We start from the raw sequence: 26,567 nt of genomic DNA, 5'->3' as shown, positions 1-26,567 counted from the left end.
TGCTGATCCCCGAGTCCTATATACTGCAGCAGTCCTCTGGGCGTAAAGATATCTCCAGGACATTGAAAACTATGCATCTTCCTGACCAGCGAAACCCGCACCTAATCTTGGATTGGTGCATGACCCTGTCAATCACTGACATTCTCTTGCATAGGGGCACGACTAGCGAAGGACCCGGGCAAGGAAAGCAAGCCATGCTGTTGCGTCAGCTTTGGTGTAGCACTACCAATGGGGTTCATCCTGAAAAAGCTTAGACCTATTGTCAAATAAAAGTGCTTTATTGAACACTGAAGCCCTTTTTAGTGATAGGTCCATGCACGGTTGACTTAGCTTCACGCCCCCTTGGTGGGTTCACCAGAGTTGGGCTTGTTGTTTAATGTTCTTCTTACACGCAGACCTGCCTACATTATTCATGGGCGGAATTTGCGTCCTATACTGTTTCTTTCACCCACAGCACCTTGTGATTGGGCACAAATGGCCTTTTTGTAGCCAATGACATGGAGACGCGGGTGGAGTTGCAGGGACTGCAGGAAACACTGGAGACGTCACACTCTTGCCCAGAGACCCAGAGAAGAGTTACAAAAACCCAGAGTCTCCGGAGTAAACACAGGGACTAGGCTGGTCTGCTGGCATGTATAGGGTCTTGAAGTGCAACCCCAGTTAAAAAAGAAATGTTGATTTGCACTATTGTATTGTTTCAGTGTGATGGTACACTAGCTTTGAACAAAATCAAACAATCAAAACAAGTTTATTTTGTTTTTTCATATCCATAAAAGCGTTACAAACTTCATAAGTATAATACAGTATAAAATCCATAAGATTAATAAACAACCACAACACAGAAATAAAAATGGCCAAATAATTAAGCAATAAGCCCCGAGCCTGGAGGCATTACCGCGTCAGGTAATGCCGCGGGGCACATAGTCACAAGCCCGAGCAAAGCTTATTGCTGTTAGTACCCTGGCCCATTAGACCGGAGTACTAATAGTATTTTTACTCGAGTTGAGAAACAGAGTGTCAACAGTTTTGTCAACTCAAGCAAAAAAAAAGCAAAAACAATGGCTACCATGGATCGGGGAGAAGGGACTTCACGTAGCCCCTTCTCCCTTTCCATGGCAGCTATTAAAAAGCTAGAAAAAAAAAGAAAACAAAGAAAAGCCCTGCCATGGAACGGGCGAAGGGACTAGATAGTCCCTTCTTCCTTTCCATTGCGGCAGGACACAGAGCTCCGAAACGCAGCTGGTAAATCTCTGTCTGCCGGGGAATGACCCGGCAAGGGCCAATCAGATAGTTTGTAACAATCTGATTTTCCCTCGCCGGGTACTAATATGGAATATAACGTCCTTCTCATAACAACCTATATATATATATATATATATATATCCTTCCAAAAACGAAAATGCCCTGTTCCTGACCAGCCACAGTTTGCTTTGCCTCCACCAGGCACTCTTAAGAAAACTGGCAAAAGCAAACATAACCACCGGCCTTGTTCAACTTAATACAAACCTCAATGCCGGGCCCCAACCGGCACAGTATCAATCTGGCCTGAGCAACAAAAGCTCGGTGTAAAGGACCAGACACCTGCATCAAATATTCTCTCTGCCCACTCACAGGAGTTAGGGGCATGTATACCCTAGCATGAATCCTGGACATTGCTTCATCCTCCCTTACTGATGCCTAGTAATGCATAGCTCTGTTTTTTATCAAAGCGCTTTGAGATCATAGCAATGATACATAAGGCGCTATATAAATGCCAAGTAACATACCATAACATATTACCTATGCTTTGTGGGTCCTCAAAGTACGATACCACCATGGTTCATGTACTAGTGATTTAATACGTGCCAGCCAGCCTACTTTGCTAAAGCCTTGCGTGGCAATCAAATTCAAGATTAGGTTACCTGCCGAGTTCCCCACAGTTGAAGGTACTGTGCACAAAGGGGATTTTTTGCTTTCACACTGCGCACTTAGACAACAAAATCACTGTAAGGTTTGCACAATTTGTACTCAATTAAATTGTGCAAACCTTACAGTGATTTTGTTGTCTAAGTGCACAGTGTGAAACCAAAAAATCCTCTTTGTGCACAAAACATTAGAATCACCCACGTCCTGCTAATTTCATCCCCAGAGCATTTTAACATGAAAATGCCACATTAGAAAGTCTAGCGAGCAGCCATTTTGTAAAGCAGCACATGGCAAGGCCCCTGGAGCTTTGAAACAGTTCTTCAAAAGAATGCTTGTGGCTGTTCAAAAGTGTCAAGAAGCCGTCAAATGCCATCAATGAAAGAGCAGCAGGCAAACCCCCTGGTAGTTGTACTCAGCCCTATTTATTTATTTACATAACACACCTAATACCGTACCTGAGTTCGGTTTCTAAGCACCTATCTGGGATTTGAACCTATATTGCTCTGCGTGGGCGTTGCCTCTGTGCTATCCTCCTTTCACTCCCGATAAGGGGTGCATTTGCCACTTTTACTCCCTTACAATAGGCAAATACTCCCAAAAATAAAGAATAGGGCGTACAAATGCTCCCAACAAAAATAGGAAACAGATGCTTAGCAGACTGCACCCCTCCATTCAATCACCCAGCTCCATGGACATGTTTGGGTCAGTAGTGCACATCTGAAAAGGTAAACATGCATATTTTATAGTGCATGAATAGCTTGGTGCAAACTTGTTTATTACAACACATTTCTGTTTTAAAGTCAAAACATATTTGTTCTCGCTTTTTAAATGCTCCCATTTGAAATGGGACTTCCTTTATTATTCCCAACTTTCAAAATCGGGAGTAAAATACTCCCACTTCAAAATCTTATGTGGATCTCTGGCTGTACTGCACCCACTTTCCCAAGATGGCAACAGCTTCGTCTTAGAAATCGAGCTGTTTATTTACAAACAAATAAATCCTAACGGTTCTTCTTTTTACTAAAGAAGACGATACATTCTGAGTTCAGCTTTAAAATGCAGTTGTCATGAAAATTATTGTAATAAATAAATTGGGAAGCTACTATCTGCTTATTCTTTTTTTTCAATGTCTTCTTTTTGATTGGAATTTAAAATATTTATCATCAGGTATTTAAAATGTTGCCACTTTCATCTTTTAATTTGTCATAGTAAGTGTTTTTCTTTTTTGGCAGGTGGAGTATTTCTACGAGTTCCTGTCCTTGCGGTCACTAGATAAAGGCATCATGGCCGACCCAACCATAAACATTCCACATCTAGGAACCGTCCCCCACAAAGCTTCAGGTTAGTAATAACCCTTTTTCAGTGAACCTTTTTTAATGATATATCCTAATATACCTGCAAGGCGTGGGCACAATGAACAAAATATTACTGCCCGTTCAGTGGATATGCCCTCGGGGCAGCAAACATGCCCATAGAGCAAGTGAACACTGCACCAAGGCCTTTACCTTTAGCCATGCCGCAGGCACCACAAACACACACACACTGTGTCCACTGGGCACCACAAACATACCCACAGTGCCCAATGGGCAAGGCTTGTGGCCATGTCCAGTGCAAACTTTTCCAATGCCTTAGGCAGAGAAAACGTTCCCCAAGTTTCCATCTGGCATAACATGCAGCCATTCTCAGAAGACACTGCCAGCTGGGCAGGATCTTTGTCCATGCCAATGCACAGTGACTACAACTACAGTACCCAGTGGGAACAGCAAGCTTTCCTCCCAGTTGCCACCGGGCATAACCAGCCATTCCCAGTGGACACTGCTAGCTGGGTAGGACCCTTGTCCATACCAAGAGCATAGTGACTACAACTGCAGTGCCTAGTGGGAACAGCAAGCTTTCCTCCCAGTTTCAACCGGGCATAGCCAGCCATTCCCAGTGGACTGTGCTAGCTGGGTAGGACCCTTGTCCATGCCAAGAGCAAAGTGACTACAACTACACTGCCCAGTGACAACTATACTGCCCAGTGGGAACAGCAAGCTTTTCTCTCAGTTGCCACCGGGCATAACCAGCCATTCCCAGTGGACACTGCTAGCTGGGTAGGACCCTTGCCCATGCCAAGAGCACAGCGACTACAACTACGCACTGCCCAGTGACTACAACTACACTGCCCAGTGGGAACAGGAAACCTACCTCCCAGTTTCCACAGAGCATGACCAGCCATTCCCAGTGGACACTGATAGCTGGGTAGGACCCTTGTCCATGCCAAGAGCACAGTGACTACAACTACAGTGCCCAGTGGGCACAGCAAACGTTCACAGTGCCCATCGGGCAAAGCCTGCAGCCATGCCCAGTGGACACTGCATCCATAGGATTTTACCATTGAAAAACGCTTTGTGAATCAGGACCTCTGTGTCCTTCAAATATAGCATCCTCTACGAAGCTGTTCACAGCATATACACACAACAGGCTGTGGCCAGTGCTGGGATATCCCATACAAAATATAAAGTATATGTTTTTTTAAAAACCTTGGCATCCAGTTTCCAAGTATATAATGAGGTTTAAGAGTGACTGGTCCCATCGTGAAAGGGAGATGACAAGCGGCCATGGGCCCTTTTCATCAGGAAAACAAAGGACTGGGGTGGGGGTGATTTTAGTAAAGGGAAATGTGAGACCAGCCCCTATCCTGCTTGGCATGGCCATGGAACATCCCTGAGGACAGGAGATGCCCCAGCACATGCAGGCTTAATGTTAGTGAGCTACTGAAATCTCACAAGCATCCACAGTAAAGTAGTCAAGAAAATAGAGGCTTGTTGGGCCTTGACGGTTGCCGTAATGGGTGGGTGCCAGGCTCCGCCTATGTGCCAAGTCTGTGGCAATGGTTAATTTCCTGGAGATTGCGGTGAAGGTGCCATTTCAATCCGCAGCTGAGGTAGCAGCCGGGAGAGTCCGCTAGCAGTCTAGGAATTCAAATGTGCATGGACCATGTACATGTGAGTAGCACTGAGTTGGGTAACAATAAACATCTGTTATCTGTCAATAGTGCCAAGATGCCCCTCTGGGGGTGAACGTGCGCTCTGCAAATACACTTATGTTATTTCATTTAAGGCTTAGGAACTTCATAGAATCTCAGGACATAATGCTCTAATTCTGAAATAAAATATTGTGCAGTGCAATAGCGAATGTGGCCTCATTGCAAGTTTGCAATAAATAGACGGTAAATCCGCCGATTAACTGCCAAAATCATTTGCTGTTACCGTCACCCAGTCCCATGGCATCAACAAGTGTGACTGCAGTGTAAATACCCATTTTTGGAGTCCACGGGATTCCATGTGGATTTTTGGCAGAGTTGCTCTGGGTGGTAATTCAGTGCGGTAAATGTGTAGATTATTGGAGATGAAGTGTAGGATCTACCTTCATCTGTTTGCTGGAGATGGATAGTCATTTGACCTCCACACTGGCTAATGGCTCCTGTAAACCTGCTCTTGGTGTAAACGAAATGTCTAAGTGTGCCTTCAGCCTCTTGATTCATAAGCAATAAATGAGTCCTCACACCTGTCCCTTGCACCAAATTCCTATTAAATCAAGCATTGGCAAGCCAGTAGTTTTGGTACTTGTATAATCATTAGACAGGCATTTGTCAGGCACTGCCATAATAGGCCAAGTACTAACACCATTTGCCAGCTGTTGCAATCTTATATCAAGTCAGTATTCTTGTGGCAGGGCCTGGAAAATGCCCAGCCCATGCCTGTACAAAAACCAAAACTGTTGGCTTTGCCAGTGCTTGTTTATTTTTGCTTATTGTAACCTTATAGTAGCATTAAGGGTCAGCGTGAATTGTCAGGAGAACCGAATTCCTTTCAATCGAGGTTCTGCCTCAAACTCATGCCCCCCCCCCCCTTATTGACTTGTTAATGACATAACAAAGGAATTACACATCACATTTCCATGTCATTTCATCATGGGATGTTTTTTTGCAGGTTTTCTACTGCAGATTTTTTAACGAAAAAACAAATCGAATTTAAATTTTTAGTGGGGGGGGGTTGCCCACTCCAAACCTCCCATCTCCTTTAATTTAGTATATATCCCCAAACACCCACACCTCAAATATATATTTTTCTACCCCCCCCCTAAAAATGTCAATGATTTTTTTTTTGTTAAAAAATCTGCGGTAAAAAAAACCACGAAAAAACATCCCGCGATGAAAGGACGTCGTACCAACATCACAAACGACAAAATTGATAGCATCACAAATGGCATCTGTTATGTGCCCGCCGCAGCTCGCTGGTGAAATTGTAACGGTGGCTTCATCCAAACAGTTTTGAATGCAGAGTCCGTTGTGGGAGGCAGGGGGCGTGTGGCCATAACTGGTAGTGTCTAGAACCCAGAGTGGCAAGGTTCCTTCTGGTAGCAAGAGACACTGTGCTACTGTGCCCCATTTCAGACAGATGCTGTACTGTGAGGTCCCCAGTGCTTATCCCTCCCGTCAGTAGGTGAGTTGTGAGGATGGAGCGCCCATGTCCCCCGCATTCCCCGCAGCCGTTTCAAGCCTAGAATTGTGAGGATCTTGGATGTCTTCAAAAAGTTTCATGCCCACTGCTGCTCACGCACATCTGGGGAGACGTTTGCATCCTGGGGCCCAATAAATCTACCACTGAGACTTCACCATTGAGCCCACCTTTCTCTATCCAAATCTTCAGTGTCAGGGGGCCCCTCCGGGCCATCGCTTCTCTGGATTAAGTCATGGGTAAGCCAGAGTTTCTGATAGTAGCTTTCATTGTGAATGGAATAGCCCTGTCCAGGAGTAAGTCACGGGTAAGTCAGAGCTATTCATGGTAACGTTTTTGTGAACTGAAAAGTCTTCGCCATGTGTATGTCAAGGGTAAGTCAGAGTTAGTCATAGTAACTACTTTGTGAATGGAATAGCCCTCTCCAGGAGTAAGTCAAGGATAAGTCAGAGCTCTTCATGGAAACGTCTGTGTGAATTGAATAGCCCACTCCAGAAGTAAGTCATGGGTAAGTCAGAGTTACTCATAGTAACTACTTTGTGACTGGATGACTGGAATAGCCCTCTCCAGGAGTAAGTCAAGCTCGGGTCAGAGCTCTTCATGGAAACGTCTGTGTGAATTCAATAGCCCACTCCATAAGTAAGTCATGGGTAAATCAGAGTTACTCATAGTAACTACTTTGTGAATCTAATAGGCCTCTCCAGGAGTAAGTCAAGCATAAATCTGAATGAGTCCTAGAATATAGACTCCGAATAGGAGAGCACTAACATGTAGATTCTATGGAGGTACGGCTATCCACACCCGAGCGAAACTACCTGGACTGTATCACCCTCCTCTGGGGAGAGGGGGCCTCGGACACTCTTGAGTTTACAAGTCTTCATCCATCGGGTAAACTCACTGATGGCCACATTGGCTACACATGTTGCATCCACTGAACCCGGGACATGTCCCCACGCTCAGGTCTAAGTTCTAATATAATAGGAACAATAATGAGGTCTGAAAATGCAGCTGAAAAAGCAAAGAGCTAGGAATGACACATTCTACACTGAAAGCAATGTAAACAGTAAAATAAAGTAAATCATTATTATTTTACTTTTAATAGAAAAAGGAGAGATTCTGTGTAAATATATCTATATCTATTTTTTTAAATGTCTTCTCATTGGTTTAGCCATACCAGGGAAGCCCCCCATGGCCCCCATTCTAAACTATAAATGTAGAATAATTGAGAGGGAGGGAGGAGGAAGATGGCTGTCCGCTCACATGGGAAAACTACCTAGAAATTAAAAATACCCCTGGGGTCCTTCCTGATTTCGCTTCTTATGCACCCAGAGGCAATGTAGTTTGCAGTATTTCCTGTCACCTGTGCATTATGCATGTCCAAGTTAAATCAAACCAAGCTCAGACGCCCCCCCACCCTTCATTTCCCCATGCCTATTTCCAGCCATGAAAGTATACTCTAAAAACAGGGGCACGGGGAGGGATGTGGGCTACCTCACCAAGCACCCTCCCAACCCTCATCACTCTTCCACCCCTACTGTAACCATTCTGCTGCTGGACAACAGTGTTTTTATATGTTATGAACTATTTATTTTTATTATCATGTTTTCGGGATTGCCTTCTTCAGTCTGTGCTTCGTTACTTTCAGTAAAGGTTATTTGTAGTACCTCTTTGTTTTCAGTAGTCTTCATTTTTTGCAGAGTTCTTTTTGACTCATTCTAGGGTCCTCACATAACCTCAACAAACTAGACCCAAGCTACTCCTCTCTCGTAATTGATAATAATAAGATCACTGGAGCCAAGGAAGTCAAAACCCTTGGCTTTTACCGAGATTCCACTATCACCTTCAAAAAGCAAGTCAATGCTCTGGCTTCCGCCACATCTTACACTTGCAAACTTATCAGCGCAGCCAAACCATTCCTCTCACCATCTAACTGTATCACCCTAGCCAGGGCTTTGATCCTGTCCAAACTGGACTATTGCAATGCGTTATATGTAGGTTGCAATAAATATACCGCAAACAAAATCCAAATCCTACAGAATAATGCCCTAAGAGCAGCCCTTAGCATCCCTAAGAAGGCCCACATTTCCGAGACCAGAAGATCTGTCAATTGGTTATCTATGAAAGGTAAAATCTTCCTCAAATCTGTCTCTTTGTCCCACAAATGCCTCCACCAAGCAGCCCCTCAATACCTTATGACTAAATTCACCAGACCAGCTTCTTCCCGCCCCACTAGATTGATTAACTCCAATCTCCTCCATGTGCCCAGATTTAAACATACGATGTCGGGTGGGAATAGCTGTCCTGTAAAAGCAGCACAATTTTGGAATTCCCTACCACCTACCTGCAGGGAGGACCTCCCTCACCGCCAATTCAGATCGAAGACCATTCAGTGGCTCAAGGACCATGATATATAACGCCTGCCTGCTGCGCCACACTACTATGACTGTAAACTTGCACGCAATGGTGTTCAACTGATCTGCGTAGTTACAATTCATGATATAACCTGCATTTTGTATCTGTATATTTATCTGTAACTTATGCCTCTGTGCACTATAAATAAATAAATACTAAACTACTAATACTGTGTACCCCAAACTACGTATAACAGGATCACCAGTGCCACTCCCATACCAATGATGGCATTTGTCCGGTATCTGGTCATTGCATCGAATGAAATAGCATTGAATACCATACCAGAGGAAAAAAAGCATTGAAAAAAAACATTGAATGCTTTTCTTAAAGGTAAAGGGTTCAATTGAATTAAAATGGGTTTTAAAGGTTAAAAAAAGAGGGGTGGGGGGTCCCTGGGTGTGGGGGTCCCCCATTAAAAAAACCATGAAAAAATGCATTCAATGCTTTTTTTTCAATCCTTTTTTTCTCTGGTATGGCATCCGATGCTATTGCATTCGATGCAATGACTATACACCCATTTGTCCCCATAGTGAGGAGTGAATGTGAAGTGTATGGTGCGGGGATGAATGAAGAGTAGTTGAGTAGTAGTTGGAGGATGGAGTAGTAGTATGGAGGAGGGAATATAGTAGTGTGGAGAAGGGAGTAGAGTTGCAGAGGAGGGCATAGTTGTTCAGAGCGGGTCTAGGACGTAGGAGTGCAGAGAGTAGTAACACCACAGGGTGAAGGCGAGGCCGTGAAGTAGCGGAAGACATCGGAGGGACAGAAGACTGGGGAGAATCAGTGAGGGACGAGTAGGAGAGAGAGAGTGAGTGTGATAAAAGGGGCTCTGAACCAACAGTGTACCTGCAAGTCCCTGGGGGGGATTAGCTAGACAAGGTCCAAGCAAGCAAAAAAGGGGGCGACTATGGGGAGGGCTGGGGATCGAGAGGTCAATTGAGAGCGTTCACCCAACGGGGCCGGGTTCACATGCATGTAGCTCTGCAGAGGTCTTTGTGAAAAGTGCATGCACATGTTCAGAATGCGGCAGGGTTCTTCCTGCCTTTCGTTCCTGCACAATAGATACACGCTAGGAAGATACAGGTTCAGACAGTGGCCTGGCTGTGAGAGCTTGTAAATGGAAAAACTCCAATAGCACACTTAGTTTGTGTGGACCCCTACCCTAAGCCCACTTGTAAATGGCTTCAATTAACCATCTATAGAAAGTCTGGCTAGGGGGCTGCAGCCTATCTCATAACTCATTAAACTGGGTAAAAATGACAAATATTATTGCAGTGCTTAGAAGTGGGAAAATCTGGCATGAAGCCCTTTATAAAAGAAGAGTGATATTCTTATTCCTCTTTTATAAACATTTCTTCCATGATAAACACGTTTCTAGCAGAACAGAGCATGGAAGACATTATGTACAGTAAATCCTACAGACTGTTTTTCAGCCAGCGTAGCGGAGCGCAAACAAAGCACAAGGCTCCCAACTTTGCAAAGCACACTCTCTATGATCGTCTCTGCTCTTCTCCCACGTCCAATCGCAATCAACACACCCTCTATGATCGTCCTCGCTCTTCTCCTACGTCCTATCACAATCGACACACCCTCTATGATCGTCCCCGCTCTTCTCCCATGTCCAATCACAATCAACACACCCGCTTGATCTTCAACACTCTTCTCCCGCATCCAATCACAATTGACACATCCTCTATGAACGTTCCCGCTCTTCTCCCACATCCAATCACAATCAACACACCCTCTATGATCGTCCCCGCTCTTCTCCCACGTCTAATCACAATCAATACACCCTCTATAATCGTTTGCGCTCGTCTCCCACATCTAATCACAATCAACACACCCTCTATGATCGTCCCCACTCTTCTCCATTGTCTAATCACAATCAACACACCCTCTATGATCGTCCCTGCTCTTCTACCACGTCCAATCACAATCAACACACCCTCTTGATCGTCCCGCTCTTCTCCCACGTCCAATCACAATTGACACATCCTCTATGATCATCCTCGCTCTTCTCCCACGTCCAATCACAATCAACACACCCTTTATATTCGTTTCCGCTCATCTCCCAAATCTAATCGCAATCAACACACCCTCTATGATCGACCCCGCTGTTCTCCCACGTCCCATCACAATCAACACACCCTCTATAATTGTTTCCGCTCGTCTCCCACGTCTAATCACAATCAACACACCCTCTATGATTGTCCCCGCTCTTCTCCCACATCCAATCACAATCAACACACCCTCCATGATTGTCCCCGCTCTTCTACCAGGTCCAATCACAATCAACACACCCGCTATAATCGTTTCCGCTCATCTCCCACGTCCAATCACAATCAACACACCCTCTATGATCATCCCCACTCTTCTCCCACGTCCAATCAAAACCAATACATCCTCTATGATCGTCCCCGCTCTTCTCCCACGTCCAATCACAAGGGACACATCCTCTATGATCGTCCTTGCTCTTCTCCCACGTCCAATCACAATCAACACACCCTCTATGATCATCCCTGCTCTTCTCCCACATCTAATCACAATCAACACACCCTCTTGATCGTCCCCGCTCTTCTCCCACATCCAATCACAATCAACACACCTGCTTGATCTTCCACACTCTTCTCCCGCATCCAATCACAATTGACACATCCTCTATGAACGTTCCCGCTCTTCTCCCACATCCAATCACAATCAATACACCCTCTATAATCGTTTCCGCTCGTCTCCCACATCTAATCACAATCAACACACCCTCTATGATCGTCCCCACTCTTCTCCATTGTCTAATCACAATCAACACACCCTCTATGATCGTCCCTGCTCTTCTACCACGTCCAATCACAATCAACACACCCTCTTGATCGTCCCCGCTCTTCTCCCACGTCCAATCACAATTGACGCATCCTCTATGATCATCCTCGCTCTTCTCCCACGTCCAATCACAATCAACACACCCTTTATATTCGTTTCCGCTCATCTCCCAAATCTAATCGCAATCAACACACCCTCTATGATCATGCCCGCTGTTCTCCCACGTCCCATCACAATCAACACACCCTCTATAATTGTTTCCGCTCGTCTCCCACGTCTAATCACAATCAACACACCCTCTATGATTGTCCCCGCTCTTCTCCCACATCCAATCACAATCAACACACCCTCCATGATTGTCCCCGCTCTTCTACCAGGTCCAATCACAATCAACACACCCGCTATAATCGTTTCCGCTCATCTCCCACGTCCAATCACAATCAACACACCCTCTATGATCATCCCCACTCTTCTCCCACGTCCAATCAAAACCAATACATCCTCTATGATCGGCCCCGCTCTTCTCCCACGTCCAATCACAAGGGACACATCCTCTATGATCGTCCTTGCTCTTCTCCCACGTCCAATCACAATCAACACACCCTCTATGATCATCCCTGCTCTTCTCCCACATCTAATCACAATCAACACACCCTCTTGATCGTCCCCGCTCTTCTCCCACATCTAATCACAATTGACACATCCTCTATGATCGTCCCAGCTCTTCTCCCACGTCCAATCACAATCAACACACCCTCTATAATCGTCTCTGCTCGTCTCCTACGTCCAATCACAATCAACACACCCTCTATAATCACCCCTGCTCTTCTACCACGTCCAAACACAATCAACACATCCTCTATGATCGTCCCGCTCTTCTCCCACATCCAATCACAATCAACACACACTCTATAATTGCCCCACTCATCTCCCACATCCAATGACAATCAACACACCCTTTATGATTGTCCCCGCTCTTCTCCCACGTCCAAACACAATTAACACACACTCTATAATCACCCCCGCTCTTCTCCCACATCCAATCACTTCCTTACGCTGGTTGGATCTCAATGAGAAATCAATCTCTCCTTAAATTACTATTACTTGTCTATCCCTGGATGGATCCCCTAATTTAGCAAACACCATCTCTTACTACACCCTCTCCTCTTTACCCAACCCTCCTTTCACTCCCTCCCGGTTTCCCTCCCTCTCCTCCAGGCCCCTCTTCTCTGAAACTCCTCCTCCCCTCCACACCTAGTCAATCCTTCAATTCCTCTCTGAAGCTCCATCTCCTCAGCCTAGACCCTCCACCTACTGCCAGATCATGCCTCCTCCCTCCCACTTCCCTCCTTTCCATATTCAAGTTCCTGCCCTAACTTGCCTGAGTTATGTGCCTATCCTGTCACTGGTAACTCTACTGATACCATTACTCCTCCATCTCCTGCAACCATTTCAGTCCCTCGTATGTTTAAAGCACAGACCTAGCTCGAGAGCAGCAAAGCGCTGTTCAGGAAGTGGGCAGCCAGCGTTTGGGTTGACATATTTTAACAGTAGCTCAGTACTGTGAGTTGCGGTCTGTGCGACCAATGGCATTAGTCCTTGGTCAGGTGATGTTGGAAAAGCCACATTTTGAGATATTTGTGAAATTGAAGAATTGTGGGGGCATTCCGAGCCAATACCAGGATCGAGTTTCAGAGGGTGGGTGCGTGACAAGAGAAAGATGTTTTGCGGGTGCTCTATTTCCAGACGAGTTGTGATTCTGCTGCGTGAGGAGTGTGTGCCACCAGATATGTGGAGCTTAGCCGCCAAGTATACTGGTGTGCTACTTGTACATGATACATGCAGTCTCGAACAGTATCCTGGCCTGGAGTGGAAGCCAATGTAGTTTGCATAGGACGGAGGTGATTCGGTCAAATTTCCATACATGCATAATAAGTAGGATGACCAGACGTCCCGGTTTTCCCGGGAAATCACCCTCTGTCCCGGTGTCCCGGGAGTTTTTTCATTTTAGAAACCCCGTTCGGGGTTTGCATGGTTGGGTGGCTAAGGTAATTAAAATTGTAATTTTCTTTTACAACACTTTCAGAATCTTGTAGTTGGAGGATCGGCTCGAACCCCCAATCTTTCAGGCACAAGTCACAACACTCACTGACTGTGCCACAGAGACTGGCTTGGAAATGGGTGTACAGCAAGCCATGTCATATCAATCAGAGCAAACGCCTGTTTTGAATTAACATGCCAAGATTCACAGACAAAACTGCACAAATGTGATCATATACAGTTTATAGAAAGGAGCAGTGCTGGAAATATGATTGGGTGGTGGTTGTGGGGGCGTGTTGGGGAGGGGCGGTAATTGGTGGGCTGCGATGCGGTAGTCCCTCTTTTATGTTGTTGGTCGTCCGGGTTTTTCGTTTTGGAAATCTGGTCACCCTAATAATAAGACGTGCTATAGCGTGGTGAACTACTTCAGGGGAGCCAAGTGAGCAGGTGGGCGCGCCATCAGGAGGGCATTTCCCTATTGATGTGCGAGACCACAAGTACCCTCTAGTGTATGGCGCCCGAACCTGGACTGGGCCGGTGTCTTTTATTTCTGTGGTAGGAACACATGTTCCCTCAATAAATGCAATAAGTAAATACATGTTCTGACACTTGTGGCACATGCTTTGAGAACATGCGCTCATTTGTACCGCGCTGGGAATAATACGTACTTTAAAACTGCCTCAAATCTCCTATTTCCAATTATGGTTAAAGCAGCGCAGCAAGGCCACCAATTGTGTCAGATAGGCGCTATACAAGACCACTTACATTACATTTTGCTACCTTGGCTGCAAGGCCAGAGTAAGGATTCATGCAGACCCCAGACATATGAACATATTGAATAATCACTGATGTTTTTTGAGGAAATCCTGCCCACCGGTGGGGCACATGCCGCCGCTGAGTCTTGGCCATGCTCGGAGGTAAAAATGGTGGCACATCAAAGGAATGTGAGCATCTCCTATGACAGGGGTCGGCAACCTTTGGCTTTCCATATGTTTTAGACTACAACTCCCAACAACCCCATAATCCATGGTGAGGGCTCATGGGTGTTGTAGTCCAAAGCATCTGGAGAGCATCAGGCTTCCCTAGCTGGGTCTGTGGCTCAGTGGACTAATGCATCCAATACAGTGGCCTGTGTTTGACATCATGGACACAGGTTCGAATCCCTGCAGGTCCACTCAGCCCTTCATCCTTCCGAGCTCGATTAATGAGTACCATTTACCTAACCACATTTACTAAGGACTATGTTTTGCCTAATGAATAGTTTTTAAGGATGCAATGGAGTCACAAACCGCCCAGCATTCTGATAGACAGGGCCAACAAAGAGTGACCTCAGTAAAACAGAATATTGCAACTTGGCTTAGTAAGGACAGCTCGGGTTGCCCAGGCCTGAGATAGATGTATAAAGTTGACTTCCTTTACATTCCATTTGGGCCAGCCAGTGGCATCCTTAACTCTGTACTTGGAAATTCCAATTGAATTCTGACTTACATACATTCTGGCAACTGTTCCATGGATGGAATTGCATCTGCCGGGCTTCCAACACCAAAGCTCCCGCACAGGCCCCCTGGCCTTACAGGGAGAAGAAAAAAGATGAGCAGGGAGGGCAGAAATGGAGAGAGAAAGGGTAAGTAGAGAAGGATGGGGCTCATGAATGGAGAGAGAAAGGAAAGTTCTATCTGAGAGGAGCCGGGGCATGTGCAGGAACGGAGAGAGTGGATAATAGGGTTATGAACTGATAGTAGAAAGAGCAGGAATGTAGAAGAGCCGGGGCATGTGCAGGAACGGAGAGAGTGGATAATGGGGATCTTAGGATTGATAGTAGAACGAGAAGGCGGAAGAGCAGGAATGGAGAGGAGCAGGGGCATGTGCAGGAACGGAGAGAGTGGATAATGGGGGTTTTAGGATTGATAGTAGAAAGAGAAGGTGGAAGAGCTGGAATGTAGAGGAGCAGGGGCATGTGCAGGAACAGAGAGAGGGGAAACAGGGGAGCTTAGAACTGATAGTAGAAAGAGAAGGCGGAAGAGCTGGAATGTAGAGGTACAGGGGCATGTGCAGGAATGGAGAGAGTGGATAATGGGGATTTTAGGATTGATAGTAGAAAGAGAAGGTGGATGAGCAGGAATGGAGAGGAGCAGAGGCATGTGCAGGAACGGAGAGAGGGGAAACAGGGGAGCTTAGAACTGATAGTAGAAAAAGAAGGCAGAATGGGGGTTTTAGGATTGATAGTAGAAAGAGAAGGCGGAAGAGCTGGAATGTAGAGGAGCAGGGGCATGTGCAGGAACAGAGAGAGGGGAAACAGGGGAGCTTAGAACTGATAGTAGAAAAAGAAGGCAGAATGGGGGTTTTAGGATTGATAGTAGAAAGAGAAGGCAGAAGAGCTGGAATGTAGAGGAGCAGGGGCATGTGCAGGAATGGATAGAGTGGATAATGGGGATTTTAGGATTGATGGTAGAAGGAGAAGGTGGATGAGCAGGAATGGAGAGGGGCATGTTCAGGAACGGAGAGAGTGGATTATGGGGAGCTTTGGATTGATGGAAGAAAGAGAAGGAGGTTACAGCAGGAATGGAGAGAAGCAGGGGCGTGTGCAGGAACGGAGAGAGGAGATCATGGGGATTTTAGGATTGATAGTAGAACGAGAAGGCGGAAGAGCTGGAATGTAGAGGAGCAGGGGCATGTGCACGAACTGAGAGAGTGGATAATGAGGATGTTAGGATTGATAGTAGAAAGAGAAGATGGATGAGCAGGAATGCAGAGGAGCAGGGGCATGCGCAGCAATGGAGAGAGGGGAAACGGGAGCTTAGAACTAATAGTAGAAAGAGAACGCAGAATAGCTGGAATGTAGAGGAGCAGGGGCATATGCTGGAACGGAGAGAGGAGATAATGGGGATCTTAGGATTGATAGTGGAAAGAGAAGGCGGAAGAGCTGGAATGTAGAGGAGCAGGGGCATGTGCATGAATGGAGAGAGTGGCTAATGGGGATTTTAGGATTGATAGTAAAAGAGAAGGTGGACGAGCAGGAATGGAGAGGAGCAGGGGCATGTGCAGGAATGGAGAGAGGGGATAATGGGGATTTTAGGATTGATAGTAGAAAGATAATGTAGAAGAGCAGGAATGGAGAGGAGCAGGGGCATGTGCAGGAACCGAGAGAGGGGAAACAGGGGAGCTTAGAACTGATAGTAGAAAGAGAAGGCGGAAGAGCTGGAATTTAGAGGAGCAGGGGCATGTACAGGAACGGAGAGAGGAGATGATGCGGATTTTAGGATTGATAGTAGAAAGAGAATATGGAAGAGCAGGAATGGAGAGGAGCAAGGGCATGTGCAGGAACGGAGAGAGGGGAAACAGGGGAGCTTAGAACTGATAGTAGAAAAATAAGGCAGAACAGCTGGAATGTAGAGGAGCAGGGGCATGTGCAGGAATGGATAGAGTGGATAATGGGGATTTTAGGATTGATGGTAGAAGGAGAAGGTGGATGAGCAGGAATGGAGAGGAGCAGGGACATGTGCAGGAACGGAGAGAGTGGATAATGGGGAGCTTAGAACTGATAGTAGAAAGAGAAGGTGGAATAGCTAGAATGTAGAGGAGCAGGGGCGTGTGCAGGAACGGAGAGAGGAGATCATGGGGATCTTAGGATTGATAGTAGAACGAGAAGGCAGAAGAGCTGGAATGTAGAGGAGCAGGGGCATGTGCACGAACTGAGAGAGTGGATAATGAGGATGTTAGGATTGATAGTAGAAAGAGAAGATGGATGAGCAGGAATGCAGAGGAGCAGGGGCATGCACAGCAATGGAGAGAGGGGAAACGGGAGCTTAGAACTAATAGTAGAAAGAGAACGCAGAATAGCTGGAATGTAGAGGAGCAGGGGCATATGCTGGAACGGAGAGAGGAGATAATGGGGATCTTAGGATTGATAGTGGAAAGAGAAGGCGGAAGAGCTGGAATGTAGAGGAGCAGGGGCATGTGCATGAATGGAGAGAGTGGCTAATGGGGATTTTAGGATTGATAGTAAAAGATAAGGTGGACGAGCAGGAATGGAGAGGAGCAGGGGCATGTGCAGGAATGGAGAGAGGGGTTAATGGGGATTTTAGGATTGATAGTAGAAAGAGAATGTAGAAGAGCAGGAATGGAGAGGAGCAGGGGCATGTGCAGGAACCGAGAGAGGGGAAACAGAGGAGCTTAGAACTGATAGTAGAAAGAGAAGGCGGAAGAGCTGGAATTTAGAGGAGCAGGGGCATGTACAGGAACGGAGAGAGGAGATAATGTGGATTTTAGGATTGACAGTAGAAAGAGAATATGGAAGAGCAGGAATGGAGAGGAGCAAGGGCATGTGCAGGAATGGAGAGAGGGGAAACAGGGGAGCTTAGAACTGATAGTAGAAAGAGAAGGCGGAAGAGCTTGAATGGAGAGGAGCAGCGGCATGTGCAGGAACGGAGATAGTGGATAATGGGGAGCTTAGGATTGATAGTAGAAAGAGAAGGAGGACGGGCAGGAATGGAGAGGAGCAGGGGCATGTGCAGGAATGGAGAGAGTGGCTAATGGGGATCTTAGGATTGACAGTAAAAGATAAGGTGGACGAGCAGGAATGGAGAGGAGCAGGGGCATGTGCAGGAATGGAGAGAGGGGATAAGGGGGATTTTAGGATTGATAGTAGAAAGAGAATGTAGAAGAGCAGGAATGGAGAGGAGCAGGGGCATGTGCAGGAATCGAGAGAGGGGAAACAGAGGAGCTTAGAACTGATAGTAGAAAGAGAAGGCGGAAGAGCTGGAATTTAGAGGAGCAGGGGCATGTACAGGAACGGAGAGAGGAGATAATGCAGATTTTAGGATTGATAGTAGAAAGAGAATATGGAAGAGCAGGAATGGAGAGGAAGAAGGGCATGTGCAGGAACGGAGAGAGGGGAAACAGGGGAGCTTAGAACTGATAGTAGAAAGGGAAGGTGGACAAGCAGGAATGGAGAGGAGCAAGGGCATGTGCAGGAATGGAGAGAGTGGATAATGGGAATCTTAGGATTGATAGTAGAAAGGGAAGGTGGACGAGCAGGAATGGAGATGAGCAGGGGAATATGCAGGAACCGAGAGAGGGGAAACAGGGGAGCCTAGAACTGATAGTAGAAAGAGAAGGCGGAAGAGCTGGAATTTAGAGGAGCAGGGGCATGTACAGGAACGGAGAGAGGAGATAATGGGGATTTTAGGATTGATAGTAGAAAGAGAATATGGAAGAGCAGGAATGGAGAGGAAGAAGGGCATGTGCAGGAACGGAGAGAGGGGAAACAGGGGAGCTTAGAACTGATAGTAGAAAGAGAAGGCGAAGAGCTGGAATGGAGAGGAGCAGCGGCATGTGCAGGAACGGAGAGAGTGGATAATGGGGAGCTTAGGATTGATAGTAGAAAGAGAAGGAGGACGAGCAGGAATGGAGAGGAGCAGGAGCATGTGCAGGAATGGAAAGAGTGGATAATGGGAATCTTAGGATTGATAGTAGAAAGGGAAGGTGGACGAGCAGGAATGGAGAGGAGCAGGGGAATGTGCAGGAATGGAGAGAGTGGATAATGGAAATCTTAGGATTGATAGCAGAAAGGGAAGGTGGACGAGCAGGAATGGAGAGATGACTCAGGGAGTGCATGACTGGAGGTTAGAAGGAGGATGCCATGAATGGAAAGTAAGACACAGGGAGAACCAGCATGGAGCGGAGTAGAAGCCTGGATGGCCCTCCCTATCCCAATCCTATATTCAGGATTTTGTGGACTACTGAGTTCTTGCAAACATGGAGGGGAGTAGAAGCCTAGATGCCCCCTGCCCCCCATCCCAATCCTATATTCAGTATTTTGTGGACTCCTGAGTTCTTGCAAACATGGAGGGGAGTAGCAAGCCTGGATGGGCCACCCTATCCCAATCCTATATTCAGGATAGTGTGGACTCGTGATTTCTTGCGAGATGCGCTTGCACCCCTGACTCCCACCTGCCACTCACCGAAGCCCCTTCCTCGCTAGTCACACAACAAGGTGCTTTTTGTGTGATGCACACTGACAACCACTGAGCGTAACATACTGCTTACAACAAACTCTAGGATTTTAGAAAACTGAGCCAGCCGTCCCTTTTCACGTTTTTTTTAATCTCTCCCTTAATTCTGTTGCAATGTGGTCCCTCACTCTCAACTAAATCCTACTTCAATTCTCTACCCCTCCCTCAACTGTCCTAGTCATGTCGTGTCGCTGTCCACAAATCGGACCCTGAACCCCAAAAGTGGCTTGCACCTTCTGCAAGAGTGAACTGGCCTGAGCCCCCCGCCCAACCCGCGAAAGAAATGCGGACACGCGAATTCAGCGCAATCTCTTGCATAGGTTCACGGGATTAACGAGATGAAGGTAAATCGGGGTGTGAAGTGGGGAAGAGGATGGGAGAGTGGCCTCAGACAAGGAGAAGCGGAGGAGAAGGCGTGCAGTCATGGAGGCGATCGCAGAAGCAGTTACACCCACATATTTCCAGAAAGCCATTTGCTGTGATATTGAGCAGGAACGCCCGGGAACGGCGTTGCACTACTTTTATTTTGTACTGTTAACAGTGCCACTACTTTTTGCATCCATTTCCACCATTCCGGGACTGTTCTTTGTGAAGTTAAAGCGCCCTTCTCCCCTTTACCACCCAATAGCAGTTCCAGCTAAACTGAAATCTGTTTCCCCTCAGTTGTCTGACCACCAGCCTGGTTGCAACCCTTGGAATTATGTGTTGCACGTTGCTCCCCTCCTTCCTACTCTGTCCCCCGCCGGAGTCACAGTGCCACTACTTTTTTTGGTACACGTCTCCCACTGTGCAGATGCAAGTGTATTCATAGTTCTACTTAGGAATTTTGAAAATAATAAATGCCGGAATGATCACACCAAAAAGGGGCAGTTCCGTGCAAATATTTAAAAGGGGCACAGCCTTTAATCCCTGAAACTGCATTAATTTAAAATGTAAAACTGGTAAGAAAAGCCGGCAGAGTGCAGCCTGTAGCCACTGGAGTCACTTTGAAGGTGGTGCAAGTCGAAGTTGTCCTGTTGAACCTCTTATCTGCCTCCCCCCCGTTCCCCACATACCTTCAATCAGTGATTTGAATGGACCGGCTCTAACCTGCCCTCGGTACCTACACTTCATTTGTTTTCCTGGCTTTGAGAACCGGGACTTCTCTAACCTTATGGAGAGTACCAGTACTTAATAACATTGCCAATCTGTCCAAAACTTTCCCAGCTCATGCATTCCAACTTTTTCCTGTGGAACGTCAACATGCAGGAAAGCACAGCGGCTCCCGTATAACAATGGGTCAGGTTAGCGGATGGTGTCCCATGCACGGTACAATGTCGTAACAGGCAGGAAAGCACAGCGGCTCCAGTATAACAATGAGTGAGGTTAGCGGATGGTGTCCCATGCACGGTACAACGTCGTAACAGGCAGGAAAGCACAGCAGCTCCCGTATAACAATGAGTGAGGTTAGCGGATGGTGTCCCATGCACAGTACAATGTCGTAACACGCAGGAAAGCACAGCGGCTCCCGTATAACAATGAGTGAGGTTAGCGGATGGTGTCCCATGCACAGTACAATGTCGTAACACGCAGGAAAGCACAGCGGCTCCCGTATAACAATGAGTGAGGTTAGCGGATGGTGTCCCATGCACAGTACAATGTCGTAACACGCAGGAAAGCACAGCGGCTCCCGTATAACAATGAGTGAGGTTAGCGGATGGTGTCCCATGCACAGTACAATGTCGTAACACGCAGGAAAGCACAGAGGCTCCCGTATAACAATGAGTGAGGTTAGCGGATGGTGTCCCATGCACAGTACAATGTCGTAACACGCAGGAAAGCACAGCGGCTCCCGTATAACAATGAGTGAGGTTAGCGGATGGTGTCCCATGCACAGTACAATGTCGTAACACGCAGGAAAGCATAGCGGCCCCCGTATAACAATGAGTGAGGTTAGCGGATGGCGTCCCATGCACGGTGCAACGTCGTAACACGCAGGGAAGCACAGCAGCTCCAGTATAACAATGAGTGAGGTTAGCGGATGGTGTCCCATGCAGAGTACAACGTCGTAACACGCAGGAAAGCACAGCGGCTCCCGTATAACAATGAGTGAGGTTAGCGGATGGTGTCCCATGCACGGTACAACGTCGTAACACGCAGGAAAGCACAGCAGCTCCAGTATACCAATGAGTGAGGTTAGCGGATGGTGTCCCATGCACGGTACAACGTCGTAACACGCAGGAAAGCACAGCGGCTCCAGTATACCAATGAGTGAGGTTAGCGGATGGTGTCCCATGCACGGTACAACGTCGTAACACGCAGGAAAGCACAGCGGCTCCCGTATAACAATGAGTGAGGTTAGCGGATGGTGTCCCATGCACAGTACAACGTCGTAACACACAGGAAAGCACAGCGGCTCCCGTATAACAATGAGTGAGGTTAGCGGATGGTGTCCCATGCACAGTACAATGTCGTAACACGCAGGAAAGCACAGCGGCTCCCGTATAACAATGGGTGAGGTTAGCGAATGGTGTCCCATGCACGGTACAACGTCTTAACACGCAGGAAAGCACAGCGGCTCCAGTATAATAATGAGTGAGGTTAGCGGATGGTGTCCCATGCACAAGTACAATGTCGTAACACGCAGGAAAGCACAGCGGATCCTGTATAACAATGAGTAAGGCTAGCGGATGGCCTCCCATGCACAAGTACAATGTCGTAACAGGCAGGAAAGCACAGCGGCTCCCGTATAACAATGAGTGAGGTTAGCGGATGGTGTCCCACGCACAGTACAATGTCGTAACACGCAGGAAAGCACAGCAGCTCCAGTATACCAATGAGTGAGGTTAGCGGATGGTGTCCCACGCACAGTACAATGTCGTAACACGCAGGAAAGCACAGCAGCTCCAGTATACCAATGAGTGAGGTTAGCGGATGGTGTCCCATGCACGGTACAACGTCGTAACACGCAGGAAAGCACAGCGGCTCCCGTATAACAATGAGTGAGGTTAGCGGATGGTGTCCCATGCACAGTACAATGTCGTAACACGCAGGAAAGCACAGCAGCTCCAGTATAACAATGAGTGAGGTTAGCGGATGGTGTCCCATGCACGGTACAACGTCGTAACACACAGGAAAGCACAGCGGCTCCCGTATAACAATGAGTGAGGTTAGCGGATGGTGTCCCATGCACGGTACAACGTCGTAACACGCAGGAAAGCACAGCGGCTCCCGTATAACAATGAGTGAGGTTAGCGGATGGTGTCCCATGCACAGTACAACGTCGTAACACACAGGAAAGCACAGCGGCTCCCGTATAACAATGAGTGAGGTTAGCGGATGGTGTCCCATGCACAGTACAATGTCGTAACACACAGGAAAGCACAGCGGCTCCCGTATAACAATGAGTGAGGTTAGCGGATGGTGTCCCATGCACAGTACAATGTCGTAACACGCAGGAAAGCACAGCGGCTCCCGTATAACAATGGGTGAGGTTAGCGAATGGTGTCCCATGCACGGTACAACGTATTAACACGCAGGAAAGCACAGCGGCTCCAGTATAACAATGAGTGAGGTTAGCGGATGGTGTCCCATGCACAAGTACAACGTCGTAACATGCAGGAAAGCACAGCGGATCCTGTATAACAATGAGTAAGGCTAGCGGATGGCCTCCCATGCACAAGTACAATGTCGTAACAGGCAGGAAAGCACAGCGGCTCCCGTATAACAATGAGTGAGGTTAGCGGATGGCGTCCCATTCACGGTACAATGTCGTAACAGGCAGGAAAGCACACCGGCTCCCGTATAACAATGAGTGAGGTTAGCGGATGGTGTCCCATGCACGGTACAATGTCGTAACACGCAGGAAAGCATAGCGGATGCCGTATAACAATGAGTGAGGTTAGCGGATGGTGTCCCATGCACAGTACAATGTCGTAACAGGCAGGAAAGCATAGCGGATCATGTATAACAATGAGTGAGGTTAGCGGATGGTGTCCCATGCACGGTACAACGTCGTAACACGCAGGAAAGCACAGCGGCTCCCGTATAACAATGAGTGAGGTTAGCGGATGGTGTCCCATGCACAGTACAATGTCGTAACACGCAGGAAAGCACAGCAGCTCCAGTATAACAATGAGTGAGGTTAGCGGATGGTGTCCCATGCACGGTACAACGTCGTAACACACAGGAAAGCACAGCGGCTCCCGTATAACAATGAGTGAGGTTAGCGGATGGTGTCCCATGCACGGTACAACGTCGTAACACGCAGGAAAGCACAGCGGCTCCCGTATAACAATGAGTGAGGTTAGCGGATGGTGTCCCATGCACAGTACAACGTCGTAACACACAGGAAAGCACAGCGGCTCCCGTATAACAATGAGTGAGGTTAGCGGATGGTGTCCCATGCACAGTACAACGTCGTAACACACAGGAAAGCACAGCGGCTCCCGTATAACAATGAGTGAGGTTAGCGGATGGTGTCCCATGCACAAGTACAATGTCGTAACATGCAGGAAAGCACAGCGGATCCTGTATAACAATGAGTAAGGCTAGCGGATGGCCTCCCATGCACAAGTACAATGTCGTAACAGGCAGGAAAGCACAGCGGCTCCCGTATAACAATGAGTGAGGTTAGCGGATGGCGTCCCATTCACAGTACAATGTCGTAACACACAGGAAAGCACAGCGGCTCCCGTATAACAATGGGCCAGGTTAGCGAATGGTGTCCCATGCACGGTACAATGTCGTAACACGCAGGAAAGCACAGCGGATGCTGTATAACAATGAGTGAGGTTAGCGGATGGTGTCCCATGCACGGTACAGCATCGTTACACGCAGGAAAGCACAGCGGCTCCCGTATAACAATGAGTGAGGTTAGCGGATGGCGTCCCATACACGGTGCAACGTCGTAACACGCAGGAAAGCACAGCGGCTCCCGTATAACAATGAGTGAGGTTAGCGGATGGCGTCCCAGGCACGGTGCAACGTCGTAACACGCAGGAAAGCACAGCGGCTCCAGTATAACAATGAGTGAGGTTAGCGGATGGTGTCCCATGCACAGTACAATGTCGTAACACACAGGAAAGCACAGCGGCTCCCGTATAACATTGAGTGAGGTTAGCGGATGGTGTCCCATGCACGGTACAACGTTGTTACATCGCCAGGCTTTTTTTCAGGGAGTTTTTTGCCAAACATAATATGGGGGCTGGTGGTGGGTAAGGGTACATAATGGGTAGGGAGGTGTGGTGAATAGGGATTAGATAATAGGGAAACAGGATTAGGTGGTAACCCCCAAATAAAAAATGTCAATGAGTTTTTTCAGCTGAAAATATTCGGCAAAAAACACTGCTAAATAAACCCAGCGAGCTAAGAACATTGAACCCCGTGCACATGAGTGTCTGGGAAAGGACTATTGTCCATTAAGAGGTATGAATGGAGGTAATCATAAATGGGAGGGGAGTGTTAGGGAGAATTCTTATTTCTGTGCTAATTCCCTTCAACCTTAGAGACCCCCTTAGCTCTTTTGCTGGACTCTAGGAATTTTTAATTTTAACACTGGCGTAAGTGAGCCCTTTTTCTCACTCTTTCATGTGCTTTTGACCTGAATTGGATTATGTGATTCTGTTGTCTTTTTGAGTCTGACAAACTCCATATGGCATCTACTTTTTGTATGGTGACACACAGCACCTTCGGTTCAGTGTCACAGAGAAATTGTTTAGATTTCTCATAAGGTTTAAATACCTTTTCTTGTGTGAACTACTGTTCGCAAGAATAGTAAAGTGAAATTGACTTTACTTACCTTTTCTCTTTGTAGGTCCAGCACACACCATCCTATGTGGAGTGCTGGGGGGTTACTTAGTAGCCCCCTTTCCTACCTACTCATGTAACATTTTTTATGTTACACTCACTACTTTAAATGGCTGGTGGCAGTGGTTTAATTTTCCTACCATTGTGCGTTTCTACCACAGGCCGAATCTTCAGCTGCAGTATAGCACCCATGGGTGACCATTTTGTCAAAATGGCCCTAGTCTTCTTTTTTCGCCATTTTCTTTTTGTGAGTCCTTTCCTGGGTTTTACTCTGCGCCCCAAACCAGGTTTGAGCCCTTTGTTCATTTTGCCTTTGGCAGGCTTCAGTGCTGAAACCCCACCTCTGGCTCCAGTGTGTCTGGAAGGGCAGGAAGTGAGGGATGTTCCCGAAATTCCCCTGTCCTTTGTATTTAGGAATGCCTGAATGCACCCAGTCCTGGTTGGCTGGCTGGCTGTCCTTCTAGGACAGCCACCCTGCTGTTTGAATGACAGCTAGGCTGTGCATGAATGGGAGAAACCTGCTTAAAAGACAAGGGTTTTGGGACTGAAGACAGAGTCGGCCACTGGGAAGGACAACCCGATGAAGAAACTGTGAACGAAGCTTGCTACATCCTCCTGGACCTTTGCCTTGCCCGGTGAAGCCCTGCTGCTGTGCTAAAACTCCCTTTTCTGATCGACAAGAGAAGCTCCGGAAGGGACGACTTCTTCCCTTGGGTTAGTGGGACCAACTAGCCCGAGACGAACTCCACTGGACCATCTTCCCCCACTGGCTGTACTTCTTCAATGCTGCAGGAACCGAGTGACAGGGGTCGAGAAATCCTAGTCGAGTGCAACGTCTGTAATCCAGCCAGAAGCGCCAGGAGTCTCCTAAGGACCCTCCCGAAGCAGGACGACCCAAGCTTGAGTCCCCTCACCAGAGTGCAGGATTCGGGGAGTGAAGGAAGCCCAACTGGCATCCAAGATCCGCGGTGGTGCGGTTTACCGCGTGCTGAAACCGCAAAGTGCCGCCGACCTCCGAATTGCTCCCGCAGGAAACCCCAGACGTCCTTCCTCTTGTCCCCACGACTGTGTCCCAGGAACCCAGAATCTGCAT

General features: G+C 47.4%; 1 protein-coding gene across 2 annotated transcripts in view; it reads left to right on the top strand.

Moving 5' to 3' along the window:
• The window catches only part of WIF1 (WNT inhibitory factor 1), a 358,763-nt gene that overhangs the window by 192,779 nt on the left and 139,417 nt on the right, over window positions 1-26,567 (top strand). For both annotated transcript variants that reach the window (XM_069629749.1, XM_069629750.1), the window contains exon 3: window positions 3,138-3,246. In XM_069629749.1, the coding sequence (XP_069485850.1) occupies window positions 3,138-3,246 (109 nt within the window). The remainder of the gene's footprint in view (window positions 1-3,137; window positions 3,247-26,567) is intronic.

Source organism: Ambystoma mexicanum, chromosome 12 (genome assembly GCF_040938575.1).
Source record: "Ambystoma mexicanum isolate Mex_15411 chromosome 12, UKY_AmexF1_1, whole genome shotgun sequence".
Taxonomy (NCBI): Eukaryota; Metazoa; Chordata; class Amphibia; order Caudata; family Ambystomatidae; genus Ambystoma; species Ambystoma mexicanum.
The sequence above is the reverse complement of the archived record's forward strand: the minus strand, read 5'-3'. Positions and strand labels throughout refer to the sequence as shown.